The sequence below is a fragment of the Anopheles bellator genome, chromosome 2, assembly GCF_943735745.2.
Source record: "Anopheles bellator chromosome 2, idAnoBellAS_SP24_06.2, whole genome shotgun sequence".
NCBI lineage: Eukaryota > Metazoa > Arthropoda > Insecta > Diptera > Culicidae > Anopheles > Anopheles bellator.
In genome coordinates, this window is record NC_071286.1 from 58,112,842 (window position 1) to 58,140,292 (window position 27,451).

The following is a 27,451-nucleotide window of genomic DNA, read 5'->3' on the forward strand; positions in this document are numbered from 1 at the left end:
CTGGTTAATGGGGGATAGTTCGTTAGTTCAGATGTAGTTTTAATTAGTTTTATTGCATGTAAGCGCTCGAAAGTTTCATTCCAGAACCCCACCCGGGCACCCGGCAGTCTTGCTTACTCCGGGGGTCAAGTTCGTGTAAAAAGGCTGCCAAAGAATTTAAAGTGAACGTTTCGTGGGTCCCAAAAACTAGTTTCAATTTTCCACCGAAACAGACAGAAACCGGGCCGTCGCCGGGTTTTCAACATTGTTCCGACGCCAACAATACACGAACCGAAAGCGGCCATAGCGGAAGTAATACATGTGGTTTATTTGATGTGGAGTTAATTATCTTAATTTAATCTTATTTTCGTACGGCAACCAACGCCCGGACCGGAGCAGTGAGTGCCTTGCGGGCGTTTCTCAATGGAAGTAATGGAAACCCCCGTTCGGTAGCTAGTTGGTACCCAAACCCGGCTATCCACGGGTGTAGTTGGTGTCTTTTTCCGGTACGAGGTAGGTTTAAATCGGGAACCCCGGCGCGCTCACTGTTACTGCGAGTCGCCCTCGGGCTGCGAACTTGAGCCCGGACCAGCCCGGACCACCTCCGGGTTTTCGTCACCATCGTCGTCGTCCGATACCAGTACCAGCTCAACTGGGCCCATGGGAGAATACGGTCCGGGTAGCAGGGCTTCATTTACGGCGCCGGCGTCTTCTGACGTCACGGACGAGGCAGGTTCAACGCATTCGACCGATTCCTGCGGCTCGCTGTTGGTCTGGTCCGGAGCACACTCGGGTGATGGATTGCTGTCCGCGGCAGCCGGGACCTCGGCAGCATAGCGCGAGTGCAGCATGTCAAGCTTTGTTGTCAGGCTCGATCCCCTACGCATGGTCTGGTTCATCTGCCGCAGCAGACTCTTGCTGTCGTCCTCGAGCCGCGCCAACCGCTCCGACCGGGCCGAAGTGTACTCACGCTCCTTATCGGTCAAGCAGGACACATCTACGGTCGGCGGACCTGACCCACTGGCGGAGCTGGAGCTAGCAAGACCGGACGACCCTGGCACGGGGGACGAGCAGGACTCCGCTTGCCGGGCCATAAACCCACTGTGAATCTCATCGATCTGGGCCGCTATCTCCGTCCCTCGGTTTACCGTTTTTGAAAGCCGATTGCGGAACTCCTGCGCTTCCCGCTCCAGTCGTTCCAAGCGTGCGGCACGTCTTTGAAGATACTTCTCTTCGTCCTCACTCAGCGCACCTTCCGGCCCGCCCGGTGCTGCCCTCTGCTGTCCGTGGTCCGTGGTCTGCTCGGAGTACTGGTCGAGACGGGAGTTCAGTTCCGCCATGCGCTGCAGACGTGCTTCCCGTTTCTGCTGGAACAGCTCCTCGCTCGATAGCTCCTCCGGTTCCGGTGCCACTACGGCCACCTCCAGCTCTTCTTCGCTCAGCTCACTTGCACTTTCGTTGACACTATACTCGCCCTCGGCATTATCGTTTCCCGTGCCCTCCTCCGTCTCGTCGTCTTCCTGTTCCGGCTCCTGCGCCTCGTCCGGCAACTCCGGGTGCCCGAGATTCATCAGCCGCAAAAACATGTCCTGGGCGGTTTCGGGGCCACTCGTGTTTTTACGCTTCTTCCGGCCCCGCTTCCCCGTCGTTCTCGTCGTCCCAGTCGTCGTCGCCGTCGGTGGTGTGGTTGGCATTGTGGGAACTGGGTTCGCCTTCGCGCCCGGAAGCCCGGAAGCTTCCGTGTCAACGTCGTCTTCATCGTCACCGTCGGGAAATGGAGGCAAATCTTCGATTTTTTCATTACAAAACCGATTTGCCCGCTCGACGTTCTCGAGCGACTTCATATCGGACTCGCTGTGCACCTTCCGCACCGTGCTAATCGCTTGATAGATGTTCGTTAGCGAGCTGCTGAGAAGCTGGCGCTCGAACCGCATCACGATGGCCGGGGCCGGAACCAGCGAGCTCAACCCGCTACATCCGGCCGCCGGAATGGCCGCCTTCCGAGACACTCCGCCATCGGCGTCTTCGTCGTCGTCCGACGGCTGCTCGTCGCTGTACCCGCTCTCGCCCGAGTTGTTCAGCGAGTCCTGTTTGCGGCGCGCGGCAAAGTCCGCCTTCAGCGACCGCCATTGATCCTCGGACTCGATGTTCTTCTGGCGCGCGGCCGACCATTTCAGCCGGCAGTACTCCAGTTCCTCCTTCAGCTCGCACAGCAGTCGGCGCTTCTGCTGCAGATGGTAGCGCAAGATTTGCTCCTGAGTGTGGAGCTGACGATGCTGGCGCTGACGGACACATCAAACGAGAAAATGGGATGCGGATGAGCAAAGAGCATTACGGGCACTCGGCGTGCAAAAAATGACGTCAATGTCTCGTTGAAGGCTCCTCGATGTCACTACCGATTTGCTACGATTCGGCAGCGCCTCACACAAATAATAACGATGGGTCCAGTTAAACATAAAATTTAATACGAGAGGTCTGTTCAAACGGTATCGCGAAGAACGGTCAATGCGGAATATTAACGATGCTATTTAGTATCGACATGTCACAGTATTTTTTACAACGGAAAAAAACAAGTATCGTGCATTAATTGAATGTTTATTTTTGATGGGTTTAAAACCAAAGGAAATTTATAGCCGAATGTTGAAAGTATATAAGGACTCTTCGCCTTAAATTTGAAAATGAAAAGGGATGTTTCTGAGCTTAAACGTGGTCGTACTGGACTTCATGACGATCCATGTTAAAGATGCCCATAAACAGACACCACTCCCGAAATCATACAAAAAAATACTGGATGGCGCATTCGCTAAAAACGCATTCGAATGCATCTTTCTTGAGAACATTTAAAGTGTTTTCGATAGAGTGGATTTCGTGCACCGAATCATCACTATGGATGAGACTTGGGTCTATCACCATGATCCTGAATCAAATCAAGAAGCTAAGAAGTGGTGTGAACCGTTTTCTTCGGTTCCGAAACGAGTTCGCCCAGAAATCGGCCAAAAATATGTCAGTATCAGTTGTTTGGGAAGCGAATGAAATTTTGTTAGCGGATTACTTGCAAACTGGTAAAACAATAAATTTCTATTATCTTTGTAACCTTTCAGACCAACTGAAAAAGAAAATTCGTGAAAAAGACCCGATTTGTAAAGGAAAAAAATCCTCTTTCAGCAACTTTTTGAACACCCTAATATCTCACGTGAATCAAAAAATCAAAATTGACGATTTTTTTAACAGACTACGTAAAGAATAAAGCTTCGGCAGCTAGGAACTCCTGTAGCGTCGACCGACAACGTAATTGCCTGATTGCAGGGTCCTGCCAGTGTAATAGCTTAATTAATCGGTATGCGATAGCCTAACCATCCGGAAGCAGCCCGCGCCAGCTATGGGCCACAAAATTCATAGAACACGCCGCCGCCAAAGTTGCATGATTTATGAACTTCATTAAGCGATTCGGAAGCGATTCATTTCGTAGCAAAACCACCGCAGCCTCGAGTCCTGTCCCGGGCTCGCTGTCCCCCCTTTAAACTCACTCACCTGCATTTTCCCCACCAGGTGCCAAGTTTTCGTCAACTCCAGGCTCACGACACTCAGGCGCTTCTCCTGCGTTTCCAGCCGCCGCTCGAGGTGCACGTTTAGCGTCTTCAACCGGTTCGTTTCCCTCTTCAACGCCTTCTTCTCCAGTATCAGGTCCTTCAACTTGATGTACGTCTTGCTCACGCTGACAACCGTTTTGGGCCCGTTGCGTGTCTGCACCGACTGGAGGCACTCCTCGCTTTCTCCGCCCTCCTGCGAAACCGAGCACAAATTACGGGGGCAATCTCATCATGGACTTCTCGTCCCGAACCGCACGACGTTGACTTTGGGTTCCACGAACCAGACCACAACTTACCACAAACGGTACGGGCTGGGCCCGTTCTTGGTGATTCACCAACTCAATCAGCACACGCCACACTTTTGGCAACTTGTCAGCAATCTGTTCCGGCGAAGCCTTCTGCACGTCGGTAAACTCGGCGTCCTCGGCACCGCTTCCCTCACTGTCCGCTTCGACGGTGGCGTCCTCCTTCGGGGGTGCGTCCGCTATCTCGGACTCTACGTTCGCCTCCTCGTCCACCTCGGCTATCAGATCGTAGAGGGCCCGCGGCAGGAAGGCCCCGGTGTCGACGGTTTCCGCCTCATCCTTGGTCATCGCGATCAGCAGCGCCCGGTTCTCCTCCAGCACGGCCGCCAGCTTGTCAATGTTGATCTCGTTGGCCGTCGGCTTGCGGCTCATGCCGAGCAGGAACTTGGAGATGAACTGGTTCACGACACCCATCTCCAGCTGTAGCTGCTTCGTCTGCGCCTGCGAGTGGGACAGCTTCTCGTCCGTTTGCTCCCGCTCGGCCCGCAGACAGGTCAGATCGGACTGCAAACTTTCCACCAGTGCTTCCAAGTTTTTGTTCCTACAAGTGAGACACGGGCCACCGCAGAAAAACATCGTCATTAAGCCAGTCAGCCAGGCCGGCTACCATGCGGCCCCGCGGGCCAGACACAAAGAATCTTCGACGGCCAACAAACGTGTGTTGGCGGAGGACACAAAAATATCCCACCGTGTACGGCGCAATAATATTTTCGACGCCCCGCGGCGTGAGACAATGTGTCGGCTCCGGCGGAGGCGTGTTGCCCCGGACTCCACTCACCTTTCCTGCTCGGTCACCAGCTCGCTCTTCTTCAGGTCCAATTGGCGCAGCAAGTTGTCGCGCTCCATCCTCGAGACGCGCTCACGCTCCTCGTACAGATCTCGCAGGTTACGAATGTTTGTCAGCTGTCTGTCATACTCCCGACGCAAATCGTCGGACATAATCTGCAGCTCGCGCTCCTGTAGCGTGTCCTCGATCTGCCGCAGCTTCCCTTTCAGCTGGGGCGGAAAATCAAGTGGAGAAAGTCAAGTGGATTCTGAGTCACACGGTGGATTAAAAGCCACTTCAAGCGGGGCCCGGGTTGTTGTTTCGATTCACCGCAAGCTGATGAGTTTTCTCGAATACCAACGCCGCCGTTTTATTGCGAAATTCTGACGACTCATCGTCTCAAATATAATTTCCCACGAAAGAAAGCGATTTATATTCTACCCCATACGTCATTGCCCTGGAAAGTGGGGCAATTTTGCTTAGGAAATCTTCAATTTAAAGATGCGTCATTTGTAAATTACTCACATTTGAGCCACTTTTCTACAAGACGCCACTAAACTGCACAAACTGTGGTTAATAGCATATAGCTTTAGCACATAAACTTAAAAGTCCCGAGCCCGAGACGCTAGTCCTATTGCATTCATCGTCTTATTGCTTTTTTCAGTTAGTAGTAAATTTCGAAAGAAAACTGTAAAAAGTCTTCATATTCTAGTCATAAGTTGGTGAGTTATTATGTCAAGAATGAGACTACTTTTGTTATGTTCAAAACAATGGATCCAATACAATTTTGAGTTTCAATTTTACACTGCTTCTTGATTGAAAAACATTCCGATCAAACAAAGCAATGGCTTGAAAAGAGTTTTAAGGATCCTGCTCTATCAGAAACAACAATAGAACGTTCCATTTGCTGACTTCAAACCCAATCGACAAAATCGATTTAGTTGATCCAAAAATGAAATTCTTTGGGCTAGATCGTATTGCCTATATTGCATGAACATTTAACTGTGTGAAAGCTCTGTCTAAAGTGGGTGCCAAGGTTTGTTCAAAATGAGTAACAATGGTTATAACCTGGATCCATCACATTCCGCTTTGGAATCAAAACGATCCTCATCTGAGTGGAGAGCAACTGGGAAACCTCGTCCAAAGCGCCCGAAAACATAACAATTGGCTGGAACGGTTATGGTCTCATTATTTTCAGTTGTGCGACGTGTAATATTCATGGACTAACTGGAGAAGGGGAATACCATCAACAGTGAATATTATATAGCGTCATTGGAGCGTTTCAAAGCCGAAATTGCAAAGAAACGACTGCATATGGCAAAGAAACAAAATGTGTTTCATTGCTCTCACATCGACCTTATTCGCCAGATTTGACTCCCAGCGACTACAGGATGTTCTGAGATCTCAACAAAATGATCATCGGTAAGAAATATCGCTCGAATGACTGTGTGACTCTTGATGGAAATTTTGTTGATGAATAAAGACTATTTTGCACACAAAAAATCATTCCATCTTAGGACCGAGATTTTTTAGCCCTTGTGTTACGACAACTTTGAAACTTTTTAAACCGCTCAAACTGCGGCTCAAACTCATTTCAAACCAATCCAATACATCCAACCGTGCGGCGTCAATTTCAATTTAACGGCCACTGGCCACCAGCTCAGATTGCTGACCAAGCCAGACTTTATTGTCTTTAAGGCGAAACGAGACACTTCCGCCACTCGGCGTCCAGCGACATGCGCCGTTTCCCAGCGCCAATCCACTTCCATGTATGGAACGGCGCGTCGAAGGTCAACCGGCGCACACGCGATCATGCAAAGATCATTGCATCCGTAGATCATGAGCAGCGGCGATGCTGGGGTGACGAAGGTTCCGCGTCGCGTGCAGAGAGCAACGTGACCTTCGCCACACCACGCGCGCCACGCGGGTTTTGGCAGCGAGCGACACCGTAGTTCTCACGCGACCACCACCATCAAATTCACGCCACGCCACGCCACGGTCTACACCTGTCAGACACACGAACACACACGGACCACACATGGACCACAATTTGTTTACCTGCTCGACCTGATCCTCGCGGATCGAGATGATCTCTTTGCCGGCCTTGATGACGTCCTTGAGCGTTTGCACTTGCTTCCGGAGCTGCCCGACGTCGGTCTGCAAGGAGAGGGCCTCGGCTTGGGCGATCTGCAGCTGGAACTGCGCTTCGGCCAGTTGCGCCTTCAGCGCGCGGATCGCACCGTTCTGTCGACTGCTCTCGGCGAGCGTTTCGTCCTGCAGCGCGTGAAGCTGCGTCCGCAACTGAGCGAGCTCCGAGCGAAGCGCCAACGTTTCGCCGGTGACCTGCTGCAATTCGAGCTGTGACTCAGCGAGTTCTTTCTTCAGCGAGCGCCGTTCATCGTCAGTGATAGTAGTAGTATTAGTAGCAGCATCACTAGTAGTAGTAGTGATGGTGGTGGTGGTGTCAGAACGATCGTCACCGACGGCGGCGGTGATCGTGCTTTGTTCGAGCCGAGATGATCGCTCGCGCTCTCTCATCTCGTGCGCTTCCAGTGATCGGCGCTCGGCTTGACAGCCAAGGTTCAACGAACTGCAACTAGCTTCCGGGGGATGCGTTTTCTCTTGCGGGTTCTCCTGCTGCTGCTGCTGGATGTACTTGATCAGGGCCCGGTTGCGGCTCTTCTCCTCGGCCAGCGCTGCCCGCAGCTGTTCCAATTCTTCCCGCACCTGGATCAACTTTGACAGATGCACACCACGCTTCTGCTGCAAGTCGGCCCGGAAGGCGGCCAATTCGGTTGTCATTTTCCGGGCACGACACTTTGCCAACATATCGTCGTCGTCGTCATCATTCTCCGGCACTTTACCGCCTTCGTCGCCTTTTGCTTTGTCGGTCTCGGCCAGGATGGGCGCCGATGGAGGCGCTGCATCGACCGTGCTGTCAGTGCATCCATCCGGTGGCGTTTTTTCACAACCATTCGCCACGGAGACGAGCGTTTTTCCTACACCCACCACCGGCACCGATTCTCGACCGTCGACCGTCGCGTTGGTTGAACTTTCCTCGTCGGCGTCGTCGTTTTCCCGGTCAACGTTGGCCGACTGTATACCCCCCATTTAGCACCGCCTATACACTGCGCAGAAATAAGCGAGATAAAGAGAGAGTGTGAGAGAGAGATAGAAAGAGAAAGACGAAAGAACGCCGTGATTTTCACAATGCACACACAGCCGCACGGCATACACGGATTTCCACCAGCGTCACCGACAACGTCACCACACTTTTTTCACAGAACCAAGCCAAGACTTCTCTCCAAACTATTGCACAGTGTTAGATGTCCGATGTCCGATGTCACTAGGCTCCCGATAGTAAACCCGTCAACAGTGGGTTGGAAAATGCGTGCCCGCGGATTTGAACCTCTACTTATTTGCTATTAACTAACGATCGTGTAATTATGGCCATTGCGCCAGATGATGGCGTCAGTGGTGGATAGGTTTAGCGATTCAGAACTAAAACGCGGAACACGAATGGAAAGCCGAGACCGGAAAATTGTCGGAAAAGAAACGGTGCTCCAATGAAAACGGGTTAGGTACGAACCAACGCAGCGAACAGTAGCGCAGTATGTTGAATGCTGTCTTTTCGAGTGGCAGCGATCGTTGAGACTGATCTATTTTTGGCCGCCCACCGCGTATTATTTGGCCGAACCGCGAAAACACACGCGCGCCTAGCGGTGGGCTGCTCTGCAGGATGCTCTGCTGCTGCGTTGCGACGATTGCGCAGCCCTCCGGGACCGACCGGTGCCGAAGGAGTGTAGGAGCCCGAGCCGCATCCCCCCCACCGCGCCACGCCGGCAAGTGATTTTGTCTATTTATAAGAAAATACAAATACCCACCGTAGACTAAATATGAGAAAAATTCAAGTGGACCGCGCATTATGGTAACCTAATCAGCGCAACGCGCACGCAAATCGGCCGCGCGGAGCGCTGACGCCGAAACAGACGCGACTCTCGAGAATGAAACGGGGAGAAAATGAAAGAGAGAGAGCGAGGCAATTAAAATAGTATGAGAGAAAGACGCTAATTAGAGGATTAGTTCCTCGGTCTAGAGGTGGGCTGAGGAAACATATTTTCCAAACTCACCCTCGGCGAGATCGGATTGAGCAACGACCGTTATACCCTTGATAAAGCTGCGGCAACACGTGCATCTGCGATCGCGCATGCGACGGTCCTCGCGGCGATCGTACCGTTTAGAGCACAGTTTTCCACATTGTTTTCCTGCCGTAGAATGTGATGAAAAATGGGCCAAATCTTCGAGTCGAGAAGCAATCACATCACAATAAAATTCAGAACAGATTTTTTTTTGCCGATCTTAGAGGGAATGGACAACGCCAACAACGTCAACTTTATCTAGCTTACCAGTGTTGTATAACAACGAGACGTTGATAATGTACTGAGTGTATAAGTAGATGATGTATTGTTGTTGTTGTTGGAGGTTTTCTTCTGTTTTCTGTAACAATTTGCCCAATCTGGAAGTTTTAACAGCCAATAGGCTAAGCACCGTTTCTGATTGCAGATTCGGTCGACCATTAAATATATTGTAACATTTATGAAAATATCATGTATGAATAATGTCAGGAAACACTCGAGTATTCCCTTACATTGTTGATAAAATGCGAAGTCCAGTCGTAAAATATTCCACCCTGTGGATCTACTACATCACTCACATTCGATATAAGCCTGAGCTTTTCGAGCGCCGAACTCCTTCGAGCCTTTTAGGCCCTGAAAAGAGCACCACTTTGGCCTATCCTAGTCAGCCATTGCATTCATAGTCGAGCGATCGAGCTGCTCTATTTGTTGTGACCAACGTTTCACTCTGCTCCTTGTTGATGAGGATACTTAAGTTAGTTTCTGGTTATGACTATAATGTCAACAGTATAGAATGCGACTTTCTCGAATTGCTTAAAATGAGCTGTGTTGCTTCCGTTTTATAATTTTTTCAAAGTTATGTAAAACTATCCAAAAACAGTACAGGATGTACTACAATACTAGGAACATTTTGTCTAAATAAACACGTTTCCGTGACTATTCAGAAATCCTGATGCTGTCTAGGGCAGTTAATTCTCCACATTGTCCAACGAAGTTCGCGATGACCTGATCGTACACCGACCAGGCAATAAATAATTTCAAACAAAACACCTTCAACACTAACACACTGTACAACCGTTTCGAACCGATTCGACCGTTTTCTTCAATTTCCCCCAAACTGAAGTGACCACCCTGGGACCCTGATTTGCCACCTTTTGCCACTCTTGCCAATCGTACTGGCCGACCGTGTGGAAAATTTCTGCCAATAAATACAAACTTCGTCGCAAATGGTGGCCCAAGATTGAGATCGAAGGAATCCATTTACGTTCCCTTATTGCAAATTCTACTGCGCGGAGATTGTGCTCCACCTCCGCCCCAATCCATCGAATGGTCCGATGGCAAACACGAATGTCACACCTTTGCCCGCCCGACGGATGGATTCAAGATGTAGATAAATATTCAAATAAGGCTGTCCTCCCGCACGTCTTTCGTTCGCGGTTTGTTTCGTCTTCACTTTCCCCAATCCCGACACGGCTTCGGTGACTAAGAATGAGCCGTGTCGCTTTCTCAACGCCTTCGTCGAACTTTGGTTGAGTTTCGTGACAATTATCAGCAGCAGCGACACTGCGGTAGGGGACGGATCGACAGGCGTTGGAGCATTTTTATGGCCCAGGATGTCACGGTGACGTCTGGATTAAGGTGGAAGTTCGGAATCGGAAATGACCAGCTCAAATCAAATGGCATTTTCATAAATAATACGTTAACTTTCCCAGCTACTTTTATTGCTGAAAAGCCGCAACACTCAAATGCCAAGAATTTTCTCCATTGTTATGGCCGAGCACTGAAAGTGACACAAATTACTCTCGCCCCGCAGTTGCAGTGATCTGCCAGCATCGGTAAAGGCGAGTCGGTGAGATTCATTTCATTCAATCTAAATCACCGGGGCATTTGGTTTAATGTTCCAAACGACTTCTAGAGTCGTCGCTTCTAAACACGGTTCCGTTCCCGGGTGCTTTACGGTTGTACCAATTTCGCTAAGCACCATCCCCCCGGCACCTGGACCGAGCCCTGAACCGGATTGGACACATATAATGTTTCGAAAAACTTTATCTGTGCCAGTGGCAAGACAAGTGCCAAGCTGTTGGCCAAAGTGTGTTTACAGAAATAATTAACATACGAATCCAATAAAGCTTGCTTCCAAGGGCCGGCACCGGCAGCCTAGTGGCTAGCTGTTGCCCAGCGACAATGGACTCGGGTACTTGCGCCACGGACAAACTGCGGTGTGCAAAACACAATAATCCCAATCAGGCACACTCGAACCACTTTCCCAGATTGTCTCGGTGGTGGTGGTTGTGCAGTAGTCGCATCCACCGGATATCTCACCTCCCCGTGTCGTGGGTTACGAGCGCCTTCCACCCTGTGACATGATTCCATCGACCGAAACCACCGACTCAGAGGGAACCGTAAAAAGCAAGCAAGATCCTGGATAAAGTCGAGTGATGGGCGAACATCCATTCCGCCTCTCTCTCTCTCTCTCTCTCTCTCTCTCTCTCTCTCTTTCAAGAAGTGGCCTTTGTGTCGTTCGCTTCAGTAGCTCCCCGATGGACTACTTTGACGGTTGCGGTCCCCAGGACAAAGAGATCCCAGGTTCCAATTGTTAGCATAAAGTTGCCCTTGGTCGCGTACGGCAAGGACGCGGCAAGAAAATCAAACATCGCTCAATTCGCTGCTGGTGGTGTTCGGGAAAAATGTTGCCCAATAACCGGATAAGATTCACCGACGTAAAGGTCGCCCGTCCGCCCGTCTCGGAAGAGCTCCGTCTATACCGCCCTAGTTCCCTTTGATGTCGGGCGCGGGACAACATTTTCCGGCGTCGCAACACCTCAGACAAAATCGATCGGAGATCATACCGGGACTCGCATCAAAGCATCAAACGCTCCTAGTAGACCTCAGCGGCGAGGTGTCGGAACCGGACGCTGGTGGAGCCACCAACGGTCAGGCGCCTCGTTGGGTCGTTTGATAAAACTTTCACGTTTATGATTAAACTAATTTTCCGGCGAACAGTCAAAAGTGCTCTGCATACCAGATTTGCCCTGGCCTGGAGTCGGGAGCTCTACGTGCACTACATACGGTGGTCCACCTCCGGTCCATCCTCCGGGCGGTCCGGGAGTGGTGGAGCGTTGCGTTCACTTGACCCCGATGTAAGTAGGTTGATGATCCGGTTTTCCCACGAGAAATTTGCAATCCAAGTGCGAGTGTGAAAAGTTTGCGCCCTCCCCACCTCCAATGCCTGATCCGATCAGGCAGGGGCCCCTTGGGCGGCCATCATAATTTTTCATCCCTCCAGGTTTTGTTTCTGTAACAGGCTCCAGCAGACGGCCCGGGGCCTGGCTGGTACTTGGTTTATTATTTTTTTTATATGTACAAATTTCAACTTTGGTAATATCGTCGATTAGGAGCTGAGGCAGCTAACTTTGCCTCGAGTGTCCATCTCATTTGCATCCTGGCGGCGACCGCCGGTGTACCCCGGCGGCCATCCGCTCCACCGACAGTCGGGAGTCGGTCGTGCCGTGGGCGAAGCGGAAAACGCCGAGCATTACGTTCAATCGTTCGAAGCACTGGAAACCGGTACCGCTCGGTGGGTCGCCTCGCTTGGGAAAGTTTTGTGGGTTAGTCCTTTCTTATGTAGCCGTTTTTTTCTCAGTTAAAGTCACAAGAAGACGGCCGCTCTGGAAACGGCCGATCCCGCCGGTTCAGGTCGTAGTTCCGTGGAGAAAGTTTTCCAGCGAAGTGAAACATGATTAAAATGACGATGGCGGTGAGGTTTTCCTGGAGTGCCGATAACTTTCTTCCTACCGAACCCGGGACCCCAAGCGCTGTGCATTAAACGGCAGTTTTGCCTGATTGCACCGTAAAGCGGGCATTTCGATTTACATAGATCATCAATTATGTAGTTTCTGGTGCCGTGCAGCTTGTGTTTTGTTTCATTTATTGGACCACGGTTGCGCAGCTGCGTTGCTTCCGGTGCGTTTTTAATTTTATTTTTATAGAGAGAGTAGCACAGGAAGGGACGTTCAGGCTACAAAGAGAAGGTCTACATTTTATGTATTTAATCGGTAATGCAGGGTGACGATTTAAAATTGCATTCCTAGTGGTTTATTTAACGTTTAATGTTGCACATTCTGTTCATACAAAATAAATAAAACAAAGAAATAAAAGAAAATTATCACATCAAACAGTTATTCTTTAAACGAAGATATTGGATGTTGGATAATGGATATTTTCTTTTGGTTTCACTGCACATGAAAGTTTATTCACAAAATCATTCTGTTGATTTCAATAGCATTTATTGAAATGTTGCAGGGTTAAACTCACTAAAATATTTTCATCGAAACAGCACACTCATCGAAATTATTTGCTCCCTCAAATTTCTGAATCGCTTAGTATAAGCCCCATGCAACAACTAATTTGTTAAGTACAGATAATATAGCGATAGTTTCAAACAGGATTTTCGAATAAAATAGATTAAAACTTTTACCAAACAAAGAACCGCAGGTTTTTTATGAACAAGCGAATGCAGCACTCATTATGTCGCATTAATGACTAGACTGTGAACTATACTACCTTCCTCGTCAATATAATACCTTTACGTCAACATGGAAAAAATATAGAGTAATTTGATGTGTTTAAAGTTCATGTCGAAAATCCTTTTTAAGAAAGAAAAGTACAAAATCAAATTTAGCCAAGCTTTCATCAAGGCTTAGTTTCGATGCATAGTTATTGTTGATGTTTCCACAAACCTGCGCTGCTAACCTGAAGCTGTGCGGTCTATTTCTCTGTTGATCCTTTGTAAACAGGAAGCGCATGTTTCCTGATCCACCCCGCCCTGACACTGGGCCCGATCCGGACTGGGAAATAAACCAATTTTCTGCTAAACAAATCTCCATACACAACCCGACACTCCCTCGTCGGTTTCCCGATCGTATTGCACAGAAGTTCGTCCGGCCCTGCGAGAAAAACGAGCCCAGGCAGATGCTTTCAACGATTCCCAGCGCGAGCATGCAGATAAATTCGAATTAATTAAAACTTTTCCTCGTACGCCGAGGAGCAATGGATGTGCATAATGAGGATTGCTTGTCTGTTGGCCGGAAAAAAGCCCGATTGCAATACCAAATCTCGCTGCCGGAGGAGCGGCTGCCGTCAGCAGCGTGACGCAAGCCCCCGGAAGCCTCTCGGTGCCAAATAAATCGCAGCGGATCCTCGCCCTAGACGGCCCGAACCGATCCCTGTTGGGTGGAGTATTGGAGAAACTTGTTGGCTCTGATAAGCCAAAGCAATCTTCCTCGATCGCAGGCGCACACTGTGCTGATCCGTCGGAAAGAGAGACAACTTCCTAATAAGCATTTACAAATGTAGAAATAAATAAAGACAGGTGAAAATTATGTGCCAATGGTGCGGAGCATAAATCACGGGGGCAAGAAGTTGGCAAGCAAAATAAAGACCAAACACTCGGATGAGATAACTATTGCCCGGGCAGCCCCCTTGAACCTCCCGCTTCTGGTCCGGCCGATGTACGCCGTAGGTCTCTCTGGTCTCTTTTTCATTTTCCCCATTCCGTGTGTTGCGCCACAAGAAAACTGCCAAAGTCACGGTCGCAGGAAAGCTGACGAAAACGGAAGTTTCCCGATGATAAATTGGATAAGTTTGGATACGGCTCGCTCACTCGCAAAAGTTAGGCACGGAACACGGAGACGGTAGTCAGTATTTCCGTTCTTTCACGGGGACAACGTTGTACGGCAAAGGATCCGCCAGAGGACCGGAAGACGGTGGTGCGGTCCGTATCCTTAAGTGACATGTGACGTAGGGGTGAAAATAATACGCATTGTCATGAATATTGATGTGTCATGATTTGGCACACTAAATGGCAATTAGAATCGTTTCACTTCTTGAAATGTATATCCCGGACGGTTTTGCCGTGGAACTCACTAGCACAGTTTAGTGTTCGTTTTCTTCTTCTGAACAACTCTTGGAAAAGCCCGATCACATCCATGGCGCATGGGTAGAGTTTGATGCTTAATTTTTTTGAGGTACTCCGCTTGTGGTTTGCAACAGAAACAGGACCTTGTTGGAAAATATTACCTAACTTAACAACAAAGCCATGCAATCAATTAGTGCAGCATCACAGATAACGTGAGCTAACCGACTTATTCCTTAATGATCACTCTTAGATAATTCTATCACGGACACTCACGAGACAGAGCGGAAGTTATATCCTCGCAACTCTTGTCTGCGCGACGTCACGGAAGTCCAATCATGGCCATTTATCTGCATAAATTACCTGGCCGATGTGGCAAACTGCATCAGCATCACCACCGATTTCTCGCTACACAATCCGCGGCGGACCAGGGACTCCGCACTCGGCCACCGCCTTTTTCCCGCCAACCTCGCTAACAAGCCAGAACAGGGATGCAAAATGTGTTTCACCGATCGCGACTCGCTGTAGTAATTGAGATGATAAATTTACTACCTACCTAGAAGCCCCTACACTCTCGCGGGCCATCCGTCACACGCGTGTTTCCGGTTGCCTACGCGCACCGGGGCCGGGCGCCATCTTGCGATGCGATACGCGGAAATGGTGACAAACATACGTGGTGTGTTTCGTATGGCGTGACTCTCGGTGTCAGTTATAATTGCAACATACGTGCATAACTCGACGCTACGATTTCGATTAAACCGTGGCCGTGGCGCGAGTGCTTGAGTTGCGGCGATTATGGTTGTGGCGCTCCCCTCCAACTCCCTCCTCCCCAAAGTCCAGTGCTGCGCTCCGGCCGACACTGAGCCAATCCGAGCCATGACTGTGAGCAAGAAATTGCACTCTCGTGCACCGATGCACTGGAATATAATTAACTTGTGCTTTTTGTCCGTGCTTGTTCCGTCTCGGGTCGATTGCTGGTGATGAAATTTGAATGAGACTAGATGTGCAATGTTGCAGTCGCAATTTATGTTGCTGTACAGTTCGAATTTGAATTGAAATAAAAATGACTGATTTGCATTATTCGATCAACATTCTGCTCCCCAGACGAGTGGCAGAGAGCCGGTCGGGTGATGATCCGCCGGTCGGGGCAATGCTTCGAGACTGGCAACAAAATATGTTTCCTGTCACTTAGCATGGTCACACGTTATGGATTACGTGTATGCTGCCAATGCCAGGTCAAACTAAACGAAGTCTTGATCGAGTTCGAGTCTCGAAGCTCAGATTCGCGGACAACATGTGAAATTGTTCGGGCAGATTTTCAGAAAATCAATCAATCGAAATCGTGTATATCGTGTTCAGTTCTTCCTTCTTTAGTCTAAATACGATTCCAAAATATATAGAACATAATGTAAGCGTATGCTGTTCAGATTCAAAGTATTGTTTTGCAAATAGTTACGATTGTCCAGTTTCTTTAAATTATGATTAATTTTAATGCAAACAAACTGTAGCTTATACATGTGATTTTTGTTCCAACGACCTTAGCACTTGTGAAAACTTGTTCAACATTGTTCACTTGTTCAACTGCATGTGCGATAGTTATTTAGGGCCCAACTGTTCTTTTTTCAGCTCTATCGAAGCTCCTAACCAGCTTCTCAAAACCATTCCAGAAATTGTTGTATTTAGTATGTTACACTTTAATCTGCATTTATCAGCGTACGGTGGTTACAAATTTAATATCCTACAAGCGTCAATAAGTTTTATCTTGTTTTGTTTTTTTAACGAAGAATAATTTGTCAATGTAACAATTTGTCCCACCATACGCCTCCAATCGCGAATCCTGAAACAGCGGAATAAATCAATCCCAAAGTTGTAAACAATTTCAAAAACAAACCTACGTGTCGAAGGTTGAAACCTCTGAGTACAATTCGCATCTTTCTATTGGTCTCTCTCTCTCTCTTTTTCTCTACCCATCTCTTTCCGTCGCTCGTTCACGTTTTTGAACTGTCCCTACAACGAACGAAATGCAATCCATTAGCGAGATGGCAAATGAAATTGTGTGCCAAAATTAAACTCCGCAAAAGCGCCACCGAACCACGATGGTATAGGCTCTATCAATCGTTGGCAATGCACATGGACACAACCGTTGGCAAGCTTGCGGTTCTTCGCACCCGGAAGTAATTGCTTCACAATGCTCCGATAAGTCAGCAGCCACGGAGCGGTTGAGGAGCATCGACCGCACGAGAAAACCACGCTTCTTCCGGTTGTTCTGACCCCGTAACCACCATGCCCTCCAATCATCATAACCATCAGCAGCGTGGTTACAACAACCCAAGCCAGCTACCGGCGGCTGCCAGCAATGCCATCAGTAATGGCATTGGCCACCGAACGGTGGGTTTGTATATTTAATGCTTCACAAGAGCCGGTGAGAGGGAAATAAGGCCAGCGGGGAGAAGGATCCGGACGAGAGACGGCCACGCCACGACCAAAACGGTTATGACATCTGGAACCATGCCGGCAATGGTGTAACTAGTGGCTTAATTGTGCAATCCTCGTAATCAGGTATTTGCCATTCCCATCACTACGCTGCCTTATGGGCAGCCGGTCGGCAATTGCCGTTTCCTCCTCTGCGGTGAAATGGTTCCGCTCAACCAAAATGACTCCGAAGACCACTACTAGTCCTGCCCATGACGGTGCCGCTGATTGCAGTTTCATCTGCCAGGGAATCGATGCTTATCTGTTGATATTTCCGTCCGTTTTGTGGCTGAAAAACGGAGTGGCCTTCCATCCTCCTCATCCTCAGCGCTCCAATCAAATTGGCCAAATCATTCCACCCATCGCTCGAAATCGCTACGCGTTCAACAATTTCTGCCACACGCATTATGGTCAGCAAAAACCTTCCTTGGCTCTGCAGCTCTGCAAGAAATCGGTTCCTTGCCTGCGGCACCGAAACGTCTGCATTACGACTCACGATGCCATTCCACGAATATTTTTTTCCCAACTCTCGAAATTCTCTGCATGCAATGAACGATGTAGGATGAACCAACAAAAATCCGTTATGGGGACTGTTTGAAAAAAAAACACGTGCAACGTTTACATACAACCATCATGAACAGCACGCAACGGATATTGAAAAATTTGTTTGAGTTTCTTTGTCAGAAGGAGGGACTGGACAACGCCTATTTTGTTTCTAAAACCCTAGTTGCAATACGATGCCTATTTGTCGTGACAACTGTTAAAATTGGTCACATTCTAGAAAGGGTGTGCCTCACAGATTCTCACACAAAAATTACTGGCCAAAATTGTCCACTGTTTATCAGAACTACTCTCATTTTCAACTAAATTATTACTTAAAACCAACGGTTAAATGTCTATGGGCAATAGAAAATAGGTATGTTAGCATTACAATTTAGCATTTACGTAAAGAGATATGCTTCACTGTTTCGCTTGATACTTCACAGAACATCGGCCAACTAATGCCCAGTAACGAAAGAGAATATCTAATTTAACCATGAAACCTGTCCATTATGGCCATAAATCCGATTTACGAACTTGTGATTTATTAACGTGAATGAACCACCAGGCTGGCTAACTGGTTGACTTACTAGTTGAGAATGAGTGATATGCTCAGGCCGTGAGTTGAGAGTTTAAAACTAGGTCCTACGGTACTGCCTGACGAACTGAATTATTTCACAGCTTATGAATATCTAGCACCGGTCGCGTCACATCACCACCTTGTCACGGGTAAAATGTGACGAATCCCCTGCCCTTCACTGACCTAACTTAATCCACTTTGTACGGAAAACGTGGAAACTGCAATGCTTCCCGTCCCGTGGCGCTGTACCACTGCAAGGATGCTGACCGTTAGATAGCTTGCCGAAAACTTGCCCTTTGCGGTCTTTGGCCGTGAGCACTTTAGACACGTACCAATGCAAAATGTGCATTATTTATTATGCATCAAGCAGTCAGAATTGCAGATGCATTCCATTATACGGTTTACGGGAAAATCGTACGAATCGCATGAGTCATTGCTCGATCCAGATGGCAGAAGACCGTCGTTCATCGACCAGGTAGGAAACTGTGCAAAGTTCCATTCACTGTGGGAGGATCGATATATTAATCTCCATATTCTCTTTCCTATACCCAAAATAATAAGTAACAACCGGGTAAGGGCATTTCTAGATAGATGGCAATCTTCAGAGCAAATATTCAAACAAATATGTTGGTCGAACTGCCTTGTTAATAGTCCAAAGGATCACGCAAGGACTTTATTTACCCAAGCTTAGGTGTACGCAATACGTTTAATTTAAATTAATGTTTGTTTTCAATGAAATCTAAGGTTTCTTGTTTCATATTCTCGATCATTTCCAGTTCCTTTTCTTCTTTTTTCATAATGTCCATAAACATCTCGTCTGTTTCTTCCAGTTCTGATACCTCTGTCTCCAACGAACGTAGTTTTCTGAAATCGAAATAACGTCTAAAGAACTCATACGAGCACATGAAACTCTGCATACATACAGAACGTGTTTTTGTTCTACTTTCTTCACCACTTTGTTGCGAGCGTAAAATTCGGTTTGTTTGTCGGCGATGTACGCTTCCATCTCTTTACAACTGTTCGTTAGTCCATCTGAAATGTTTTTCAACTTCTGAAATCTTTGTTCCGCCTGATCGATCGATAGCTTCATTTGTTTCAGCTCGTTTTGCAATGTCCTGAAATTGTAGTTGGCAACTTGTAAAGGCTCAAGTGTGAAATGTCTCATGTAGACTCACCGACACGATGTATCAAACTCGTATTGGGACAGTTTCTCCAATAAAATGATGCATGGCTGCATTTTGTGAATGGACGCCGCATGAATGGCATTATTTTCCTGTAGTTGATTCTCATTTTCCGTGAGCATAATAAGTTCTCGTTCGAGAGCTTCTTTCTTCTCTATGAGTGCCAAAGCCTCGTCGTCTGTAACTTTATGTTCTGCCAATTGCAACAATTGCTTTTTCAGGTTTAGTATTTTCTCAATCATATCCTGGTCCTTTGCTTCAAGTACTGCCAGTTTTCCGCGCATCAACTTGTGGCTCTCAACAAGTGCTTCAATGTGCTGATTAATCTGTGGAAGCTTGTTCTTTAACTCATCGATGTCGCGGTTCATCTGTAGACGAGAGTGCAATTATACAAGTTGATATTAGAGCCGTTATCTCATACAGAACATCATTTCGTATTAAACAGTTCAACTTACATTATTTGCCCGAATTTGGATTTCTTCCTTCACTATCTGCTCTTGGTTGAGTTTTGACTTCAACTCGTTGTACTTTTCTGTGCACCGGTTAGCCTTTTCCAACACAGTCTCTTTAACCATGTTGATGTAAAACAGATAGTTAAGAAGGATCTTAAGTAAATGCTTCACTTTTTTGGCAGCTACAAGAAAGCAATAAAAGAACCAACTATAGGCGGCAGGAAACAGATCTACGTTCAGCACATACTTGGTTTGACAAGATCAACGAAGAAATACGACGTTTGTTTGGAGTCCGAACAAAGTTGGTAAATGTAATTGATACGGGCCACAAACTCCACTCGCCTGACCATTAAAATATCGAATGGTTCGTTGTACATCTGCAATGAGGACAATCACCAACAAAACGTTTCCACTTGGGCGTCGTCCAGTTACTTACATATTCGTAATTAGACACATCGTAATGCATAAGCTTGAAAATACTTAACACGCACTTGAATAGAAACTTTTCTGTGGGTGTTTCCAGCTCATTGGCTTTGATTTTGAATGGAATAATGCTGTTCCAATCCTCAATTAAAGCGGCGTCGTTCATGTTGATATTGCGTTTGCCGTTGGAGGAACGGTTCAAAACAATCTGTTTGACGTCTTGAACCGCCTGCTGAAACTGGTATAACTAACTCGTATAAAACTTATGACAGTTTTTCTCACCATCCAGCTGATTGGAAAAGACTATGATAAGTACAAACATTCTATTAGCCCATCAAATAACGTTAAAAGAACCTTAATGATAATTGGTAAAATAGCTTATTTTTCGGATGTCATTTCAGTGAAGCACACAAGGAGGTTTATTTAAAATTTAAGTAACAACACCCACTGCTACCTGCACGAGGATAGAAATGAATTATTTGGTTTGAACTTTATTTCTCTACACAATCTTCAATGTACCGGCTCACCATTAAAACGAGCTAAGCAGAAGCGACTCTTAAACTGATCAGCCTACCAGATGTTTGGGGGTCGCGTGACCCACTAAATTAAATGGTTTTACACTGAGCCGCATTTGAATTCCTCTTTCTATCTCTCTCTCTCTATAACTTTATATACATTGCGCGAAATGTAGCTACGCACGCACAAGAAATCACGGTTAACTGGAAGAACATTTAAAACACAAGCTTCACAATAGTGTTCTTAAAATGCGGGACGGTTATAACAAAGTGAAACAAAAAAATAAAACATCCGCAATCATATACGAAGCACGAGGATTCGAATCCAGTTGCTGGGTAAAATAACCGAAGTCGGAGAGAATAAAAACAACCTTTCACTAAACAAGATCACTGAACATCACCGCGTCTCGAAGGAGGGACGGATAATGACCGTAACAACCTCAAATTTAGTGCGACTTACGTCTGCTTGATGATGTGCCGCGAGATCAGTTCGGTCGCTTCGCTTGCGTTCGGTATGAGGAACCGATCCATATCCGTAATGACGAGGTTTTCTTCGTCCGGATAGCCATAGTTGAACGTGATCAAATCACGATGTCGCTTTTTGGCCGTAATCTTTACGATGCTCTGCAACGACCGACGAACGATGATACGAGCCCTGTCTTTGCGCCCTTCGAGTTCCCGTAGGACAAGCAGGTGTGTTGCCGTGACGATCAGGTAGCTATCGTACATGTATCCATTAAGATGCACCTCTTGGCATTTGAAATAGCGTATCACATCTGAACCCTTCAGGAAGCTCTGTATCGACACTTCATTTTCGGCCGGGTCGATTCCACCTTGGGCGTAAGCACGAGAGCCACTCGGTGTTGTTGCAGAATTTTCACTGGCCGCCGAATTGAGATCGTCATCGTCCTCCTGATCCTCGCCAATACTAAACACGGGCGCCACATTGCGATAGCGTCTGCCGTTGCGATCATTGCGTGAAACATGTTTCTCTGCCGCTCCTCCAACCGCACCCGCGCCAGCTGCATTCGGATTGGAAATGTAGTCGAACAGCTTCTCGCGAACCTCGGCTGACTTCGTTTTCATCGCTAGAGACAGTTTGCTAAACAGATCTATGGTTGACTTTCGATCGCCAGCGGCCGTGCCGTTGTTGTTTGCGAAACTACCAACTTGCAGAGTTTTGGGTGTGGTTTTTGTGCTGTCGGGCGCACCGCTGTTAATCATTCTAGTTTCTCCGTTGGAGCTGCTATTGTTGTTGTTGTTCAACGTTCCTTTCGTTGGACCACCTCGGTAACGCTGCCGGTCGCGGTTGCACACTAAACACTTGAGGGGATCGTGATCCTCGAGGCAATCGACCATCCCTTCTCCGAAGTACTCATGTATTGCCTCATAGCCACCCGTAAGCAGCGACACGTACTTGGTGCTTTTTTGCAGAAACGAAGCCACTACCATGTGCGTATACTGATCCTCCTCCAGTCGACCGGACCCCAGAAAGCACAGATGCTCACCACCGGCGTTCGAATTGGCATCGATCGCGTTGCGCTGCGAACGCAACAGGCCTTGCACGGCCGTCTGGAATGCTTCCGGTTCCGACAGCATCAAGTTGCTGTCGAGATGGAATGCAGTTGAAAGGTGACCCGAGTTGTACTGCTCTGCCGGGCGGCAATCGACCAGAAAAAATCGCACAGCTTCCGGGTGCGGATTTTCCATGGACGCATTCTCGATTAACTCGTTCACCGAAACGGGTAGACAGAGCGCCTGTGAAACGATCGACGTTTCTGTCGCACTGTTCTGGGCACCGAAGAGCACGCTGAAGAGGTCACGCTTGAATGAGGCCGGCGTTTTGACGGAGTAATACTGAGCCAGGGAGCAGAAATCAAGCACATCGTCCGCCTCTATGTTGCACGGCATGTTGACTAGGAAACGGGTTAACTCCTCTTTCGAGGAGCCCTTCATGGCAAGAATCTGATCCCGCTGATTGATCAGCACGATGAGACTGAGGAAGAACACAAGGAACGGATCGGACTGCTGGAAATACAGGTCCCACATGGACAGCACGACGGGTAACGTGCAGGTGGAAGCGAACAACGTTTGGAACCAGCCAATCGCGTAGCAATCTGGAGTGATGCGCTTCGTATCCAGTATCGTGCAAAGTTCCGGATCGTGGTACAGCAGCAGCAACCGAAACACATTGAACACGGTACCGTTCTTGGCGCAGCCCTTCGGAATGTAAGTGTCCCGGATCGCTTCGAACAGGTTGTAAGTTTCCGAACGAACGAGCTTCAGGGAAAGGAGCGGCAACATCAGTTCTACCCACCCGTTGTTGGGCTCGTAGACCACGTTCCGATTCTTGCAGTAAAACGTGAGGATCGATTCCAGATCGCAGACCACCGACACCTTGTCTTCATCTTCGTTGCCTAGTTTGTTGACAAATTCTTCGCAATCGTTGCGCAGTTGCACTTGGAAGGGAAGGTCGTAGATCTCGTTGAATTGCGCCAGCTGGTCGATTTTGTTTCGCACTCCCAGGCATACTTGCCACACGTCGAGGCGAAGTGCCTCGGGCAGCGTTCTGCCATGGCATATGGCGTAGATTTCGTCGACCGTACAATCGTCCTGCAAAGCTGCCTCTAGCTCAATAAACCTGCCGTGTACAGAAAAAATGTTGAAACGGACAAGGGAACAACATTAAAAGACGATCGCAACGGCTGCGTAGCGTAAGGAATGTGTGCATGAGTCAGAAAGGGGCTTATCAATCGCGCTTATCACAAATGGAAAGGTAACGTCACGTCTTACCACAAGCTGTTCTCCATCGAATAGCGGTGCAAGAATTGGGTAATCGGGCAACTTTCACGTTGTCCCTGTTTCGGAGGCTTGCAGTATATTTCTGAACTGTGTTCCCGTCTCTCACGTAGTGAAACGATGAAACACTACCATCGCTGAAGATCGATTCTTCGAGCAATCAATCAAACCGAACGCGAGGAATTACTGATCCAGCACAGAAAAGAAAAGAAAGAGCTCAATCAATGAAAAAATCAAGGTGGATGACAAATGACACAGCTGACAGTTCTTTTTTGACGTTCCACGGGGATTGGTTGCCTGGTGAAAAATCTAACAGCTATCTAAAAGCTTTTCAACCATTTGGAAATTTGAACATGAAACTGAAAACGAACAAAATGTAGTATTATACATTTATATGTTTTACGCAATTTTTCATACATTTTACCATGCACAGTTATTCCTGGCCATATTGAATAGCAAAATATGTTGGACGTAAAGAAGCTACTATTGCACAAATATTGCATGTGCTTAAAATGTGACGTGAAAGTATATTCAAAGAGAACAAACAGAACAACCTTTAACGCATACAAAACAAAACGCTTCACTATTGTTGTTATTATTCTTACAGAGGACTTTGAACGTGAAGCTTCTTTCATTCGTTAGCCAAGAACAGTAACGAAAAGCTTCACCTTCACCAAAAAGCTTAGCCAGCAACTCAGGAAAAGTTAGGAAGCGAAGTCAGGTAGTGGACGAAACAAGTATATATCGCAGGAAAACGTGCCGTGGAAAATCAGTTCAACGGTGCATTTCCACCAGTTGACTTCGAATTTGTGCGGCATCAGCAGCTCTTTCGAATACCGTACAGTTAGCTCAGAGCAACATCTTCTGCAGTTCATTTCGGGGCGAAGACACGGATACAGTGAAATTTACATGTGAGTTGCTGTTAAGTGGCTTTCTGCGATGGATCCAACAACTGGGCCCTTTGTTTTTTGTGATTGTAACAAACTTTGATAAAACCTATGCTTATGTCAAACGGTTATGAAAATTTAAATTTTGTTACGTAGAAAACACAGCCACGGCGCAATGTGATTGCTTGTAATGGAGAACCGTTTGTAACCTTTTTTCTTTTAATCTTTAGGGTGAAGCGTAAAAGTTTAAGTGCTGTGCCAAAGTTATTCCGTTTTTTATTTTAAACTAATGAGACACATCGCAATCCGACAAGTGGCCGTGGCCGTGCTGCTGCCACTTGTGACCAGAATCGTAGGCGTGCCGCTCGCGAATTCGAAAGAAACTAATGGTGAGTAAACAACAAATTACATGTGTGTTGTACAAATTGAAATACGAAAAAAGAGTCGACTGCAATACAAAGAAAATGAGAAATATAAATTTTTGTTTGTTGGATCCTCACAACGTTCCTTCCCATCTGACCTTAATCAAGCCATCAATTATTAGTACAGTGTAGAAACATCTTTTATCTGCGTGATATACTAAAAGACTTAAGGAAGATCTTTTACAAGAATTTATCACTGTGACATTACTTCAAACATGACTATGAGTAAAAGAATGTGGCTTGTATACATTATAAAATATGCTTGATATGGTTTGATTTACCAAAAACAAACAACACCACATACAATTCTTTGCATTACTGCAATATTGATTCCTCTATGCAACATCTATGACTAGGCATAGAATTCACCCTATGCCATTGATTGCACTGTGGCCCTGTCGCATAGTAACTCTGTCCTTCACGTAACGCTATCTGAAAGGTGTGCAAATAGTCCTTGCTTCCATTTTTCTCACTTATGTTAGGTGTTAACAGTATGTCTTCTCTTTCATTTGTTTTCAAAAAGGATACAGCTTCCTTTCAACGCATTTAATATTTTCGCCTAGACAATAGGCGTAAATACCAGGAAAACCATAAAGCTCTGAGTTCAGTTGCTGCATAGTACAATAGATAAGAATGATATATCCAGGCTTACAATCCTTCAAACGTGAGTGCATTCTTCTAAGTTAACACCATTTTTAAATCATAGATGTTTTAATATGCATAAAATACTACTTTACTGCTTACAATTATGTGTACAAATAGCTTCACTAATGTTCTTATCCAATATACAGAAAACACAAGAAGTAAAGAAAACAGATGAGGTTTGTGGATTTAAACTAACGCAAAAAGTCTTTGGTGGTTTATAAAATTAATTGTAAAATTTCCCCTCATTGTGAAAATCATATTTCTAAAGGCATTCATGGTTTGTCATGGCATTTAGACCGTTATAAAAATAACTATGACTAAGATGGAAAACACGAAACCAGTACTCGGGGTGAAGGTTTTATTCTATTGGAATATCTACATCAAACATGCGAGTATCTTGTGGAAAACCGTGGTTATTTTATGTTGATGACCATATCAACGAAGGTCTAAATGCCCGACGGATGACCAACTTGGGTCGGTCGCAAGAGTCTTCCGGAAACACGTAAAAAAATAAAATCATAAAGTGACATTGATGGTCTTTTCCTCTCCGTTAATAAGTCACAGATTGCAATACCCTTGTGCAGTGATTATGCTGTAAATGAAGTACCGCTACCAAAAGGCAATATGAGGACACCGGTAAAGTTCAGAACTATTATTAACTGGCAGTAATTTTTTAAATTACTTCTCAGTAGCACGTTTATAGTATCCGAAAAGTATCCATTGTAAGAGTATCCCTTTTTATTCTGTCAAGCATACGGTAAAAAGTCATACGGTATGCTGAAAATGCATCAGTTGAAGATTTATAAATCGACAAACACTATCAAGCAGCATTTTGAACAGAAGAATGGTAGCTTTATGTTTCAACAAATCTATTTTTAATGATAAGGTTATGCTAGATAAAAAAAATCCCGTAAACATAGTTCTTATGGCAACATTTAATACATAAATTTTACGAAGGAAGGTACGACGTTCTTTACACATTGTGCAGATCTCATACAAAACCGCTAGCTGGTCATGTTGGACTGGATTCGATTTTTTCTCCCATCAAACAAAACCATCCTTGCAAACGTTTTAAAGTCATCATTTATTAAACCTTGAGGAAAAGTGTAATATGTTTGTGCTGACATTTGACACACTATTAAACACTTGTGCTATTACAAATGGCAGACAGCTGACTGTGTGCCAACGCAATATATGCACGGAATGCTGTTTCCGCCAGCGTCATGCAATTGATATAGTTGTCCTGAATGATGGCTAGATCTTCCAACAACGTGTCGAGTTCTTCTTGCATGCCAGGCAACGAAGGGCCAATTGTGCTGTTCAGATTCGCCAGTTTTTGGTGAAGTTTCGTCACGATGCTATCGGGTGTGTAGAACACGTTATCATTTCGGAAAACGTCCAACAGGCGCAAATCCGAAAGCGATGCTTCCAGATTAGTAATGTTAGCGTAGTACGATTTCGCCGTTACATTGAGTGCCTCATCTGCTGCGTTCACGCAAGAAGTGAACGATACGCCTACCAAGTTGACGTTTGCATTCTCCGCTATCGAGATAAACTTCGTGCACTCTGCTTCAGTCTTCACAACATTTTGGTGATCTATGGCGGCTTGCAACTGATCCTCTTGCCGAATGATGGATCCGACAAACGTTTCCTTCGCAGTGATAATGTTGGTGTGGAACATAGTGATCTCGTTCATTCCCTGGTGCTGAACCTCAAATATCTGGCCTTCGTTTTGCTGAAGCAGTCCAGCGAACTGGGGAGCCACTTCCTTAAATGTATCGATCACAAGCACAGCACCCGGGCGCTCAGCGCACACCACGCAGGCAAATCCTAGGAGCACGACAA

General features: G+C 46.7%; 4 protein-coding genes across 5 annotated transcripts in view; 1 reads left to right on the forward strand and 3 right to left on the reverse strand.

The window, feature by feature from the left end:
- Nucleotides 1-209: 209 nt before the first annotated feature.
- LOC131208583 (uncharacterized) lies at nt 210-8,284 on the reverse strand. The gene is made up of 6 exons (XM_058201381.1): nt 8,230-8,284; nt 6,699-7,768; nt 4,653-4,870; nt 3,866-4,415; nt 3,511-3,762; nt 210-2,261 (listed from the first exon to the last, which is right to left on the reverse strand). Exons 2-6 carry the CDS (start codon nt 7,749-7,751, stop codon nt 528-530), a joined length of 3,807 nt encoding a protein of 1,268 aa, XP_058057364.1. The 5' UTR covers nt 7,752-7,768; nt 8,230-8,284; the 3' UTR covers nt 210-527.
- A 10,714-nt stretch (nt 8,285-18,998) lies between these two features.
- LOC131207783 (putative leucine-rich repeat-containing protein DDB_G0290503) lies at nt 18,999-20,510 on the reverse strand. Its single transcript, XM_058200412.1, has 6 exons — nt 20,352-20,510; nt 20,163-20,292; nt 19,919-20,097; nt 19,458-19,831; nt 19,206-19,397; nt 18,999-19,146 (listed from the first exon to the last, which is right to left on the reverse strand). The coding sequence occupies exons 1-6, from the start codon at nt 20,502-20,504 to the stop codon at nt 18,999-19,001; spliced, it is 1,176 nt and encodes a 391-aa protein (XP_058056395.1). The 5' UTR covers nt 20,505-20,510.
- A 281-nt stretch (nt 20,511-20,791) lies between these two features.
- Nucleotides 20,792-23,827, reverse strand: LOC131212285 (TBC1 domain family member 23). Of its 2 annotated transcripts, XM_058206088.1 has the most exons (3): nt 23,647-23,827; nt 22,101-23,494; nt 20,792-21,965 (listed from the first exon to the last, which is right to left on the reverse strand). In XM_058206088.1, exons 1-3 carry the CDS (start codon nt 23,661-23,663, stop codon nt 21,310-21,312), a joined length of 2,067 nt encoding a protein of 688 aa, XP_058062071.1. In that variant the 5' UTR covers nt 23,664-23,827; the 3' UTR covers nt 20,792-21,309. The 2 variants fall into 2 exon arrangements, with proteins under 2 accessions (XP_058062071.1, XP_058062070.1); XM_058206087.1 differs by having other exon boundaries at nt 20,792-23,494.
- Nucleotides 23,828-24,452: 625 nt separating this feature from the next.
- Nucleotides 24,453-27,451, forward strand: part of LOC131211610 (uncharacterized) — a 28,896-nt gene continuing 25,897 nt past the window's right edge. The window contains exons 1-2 of the mRNA XM_058205163.1: nt 24,453-24,563; nt 24,770-24,928. Of these exons, the coding sequence (XP_058061146.1) occupies nt 24,829-24,928 (100 nt within the window). The 5' untranslated portion in view covers nt 24,453-24,563; nt 24,770-24,828. The remainder of the gene's footprint in view (nt 24,564-24,769; nt 24,929-27,451) is intronic.

Coding starts and splice junctions, on each gene's coding strand:
- LOC131208583 (XM_058201381.1), bottom strand. CDS start 7,751: ATGGGGGGTATACAGTCGGCCAACGTTGACCGGGAAAACGACGACGCC. Junction 4,871..6,698: donor GCGAGGATCAGGTCGAGCAG/GTAAACAAATTG, acceptor TTTCCGCCCCAG/CTGAAAGGGAAGCTGCGGCA. Junction 3,763..3,865: donor CCCAGCCCGTACCGTTTGTG/GTAAGTTGTGGT, acceptor TCGGTTTCGCAG/GAGGGCGGAGAAAGCGAGGA.
- LOC131207783 (XM_058200412.1), bottom strand. CDS start 20,504: ATGAACGACGCCGCTTTAATTGAGGATTGGAACAGCATTATTCCATTC. Junction 20,293..20,351: donor ATGTGTCTAATTACGAATAT/GTAAGTAACTGG, acceptor TCCTCATTGCAG/ATGTACAACGAACCATTCGA. Junction 20,098..20,162: donor CGTTGATCTTGTCAAACCAA/GTATGTGCTGAA, acceptor GCTTTCTTGTAG/CTGCCAAAAAAGTGAAGCAT.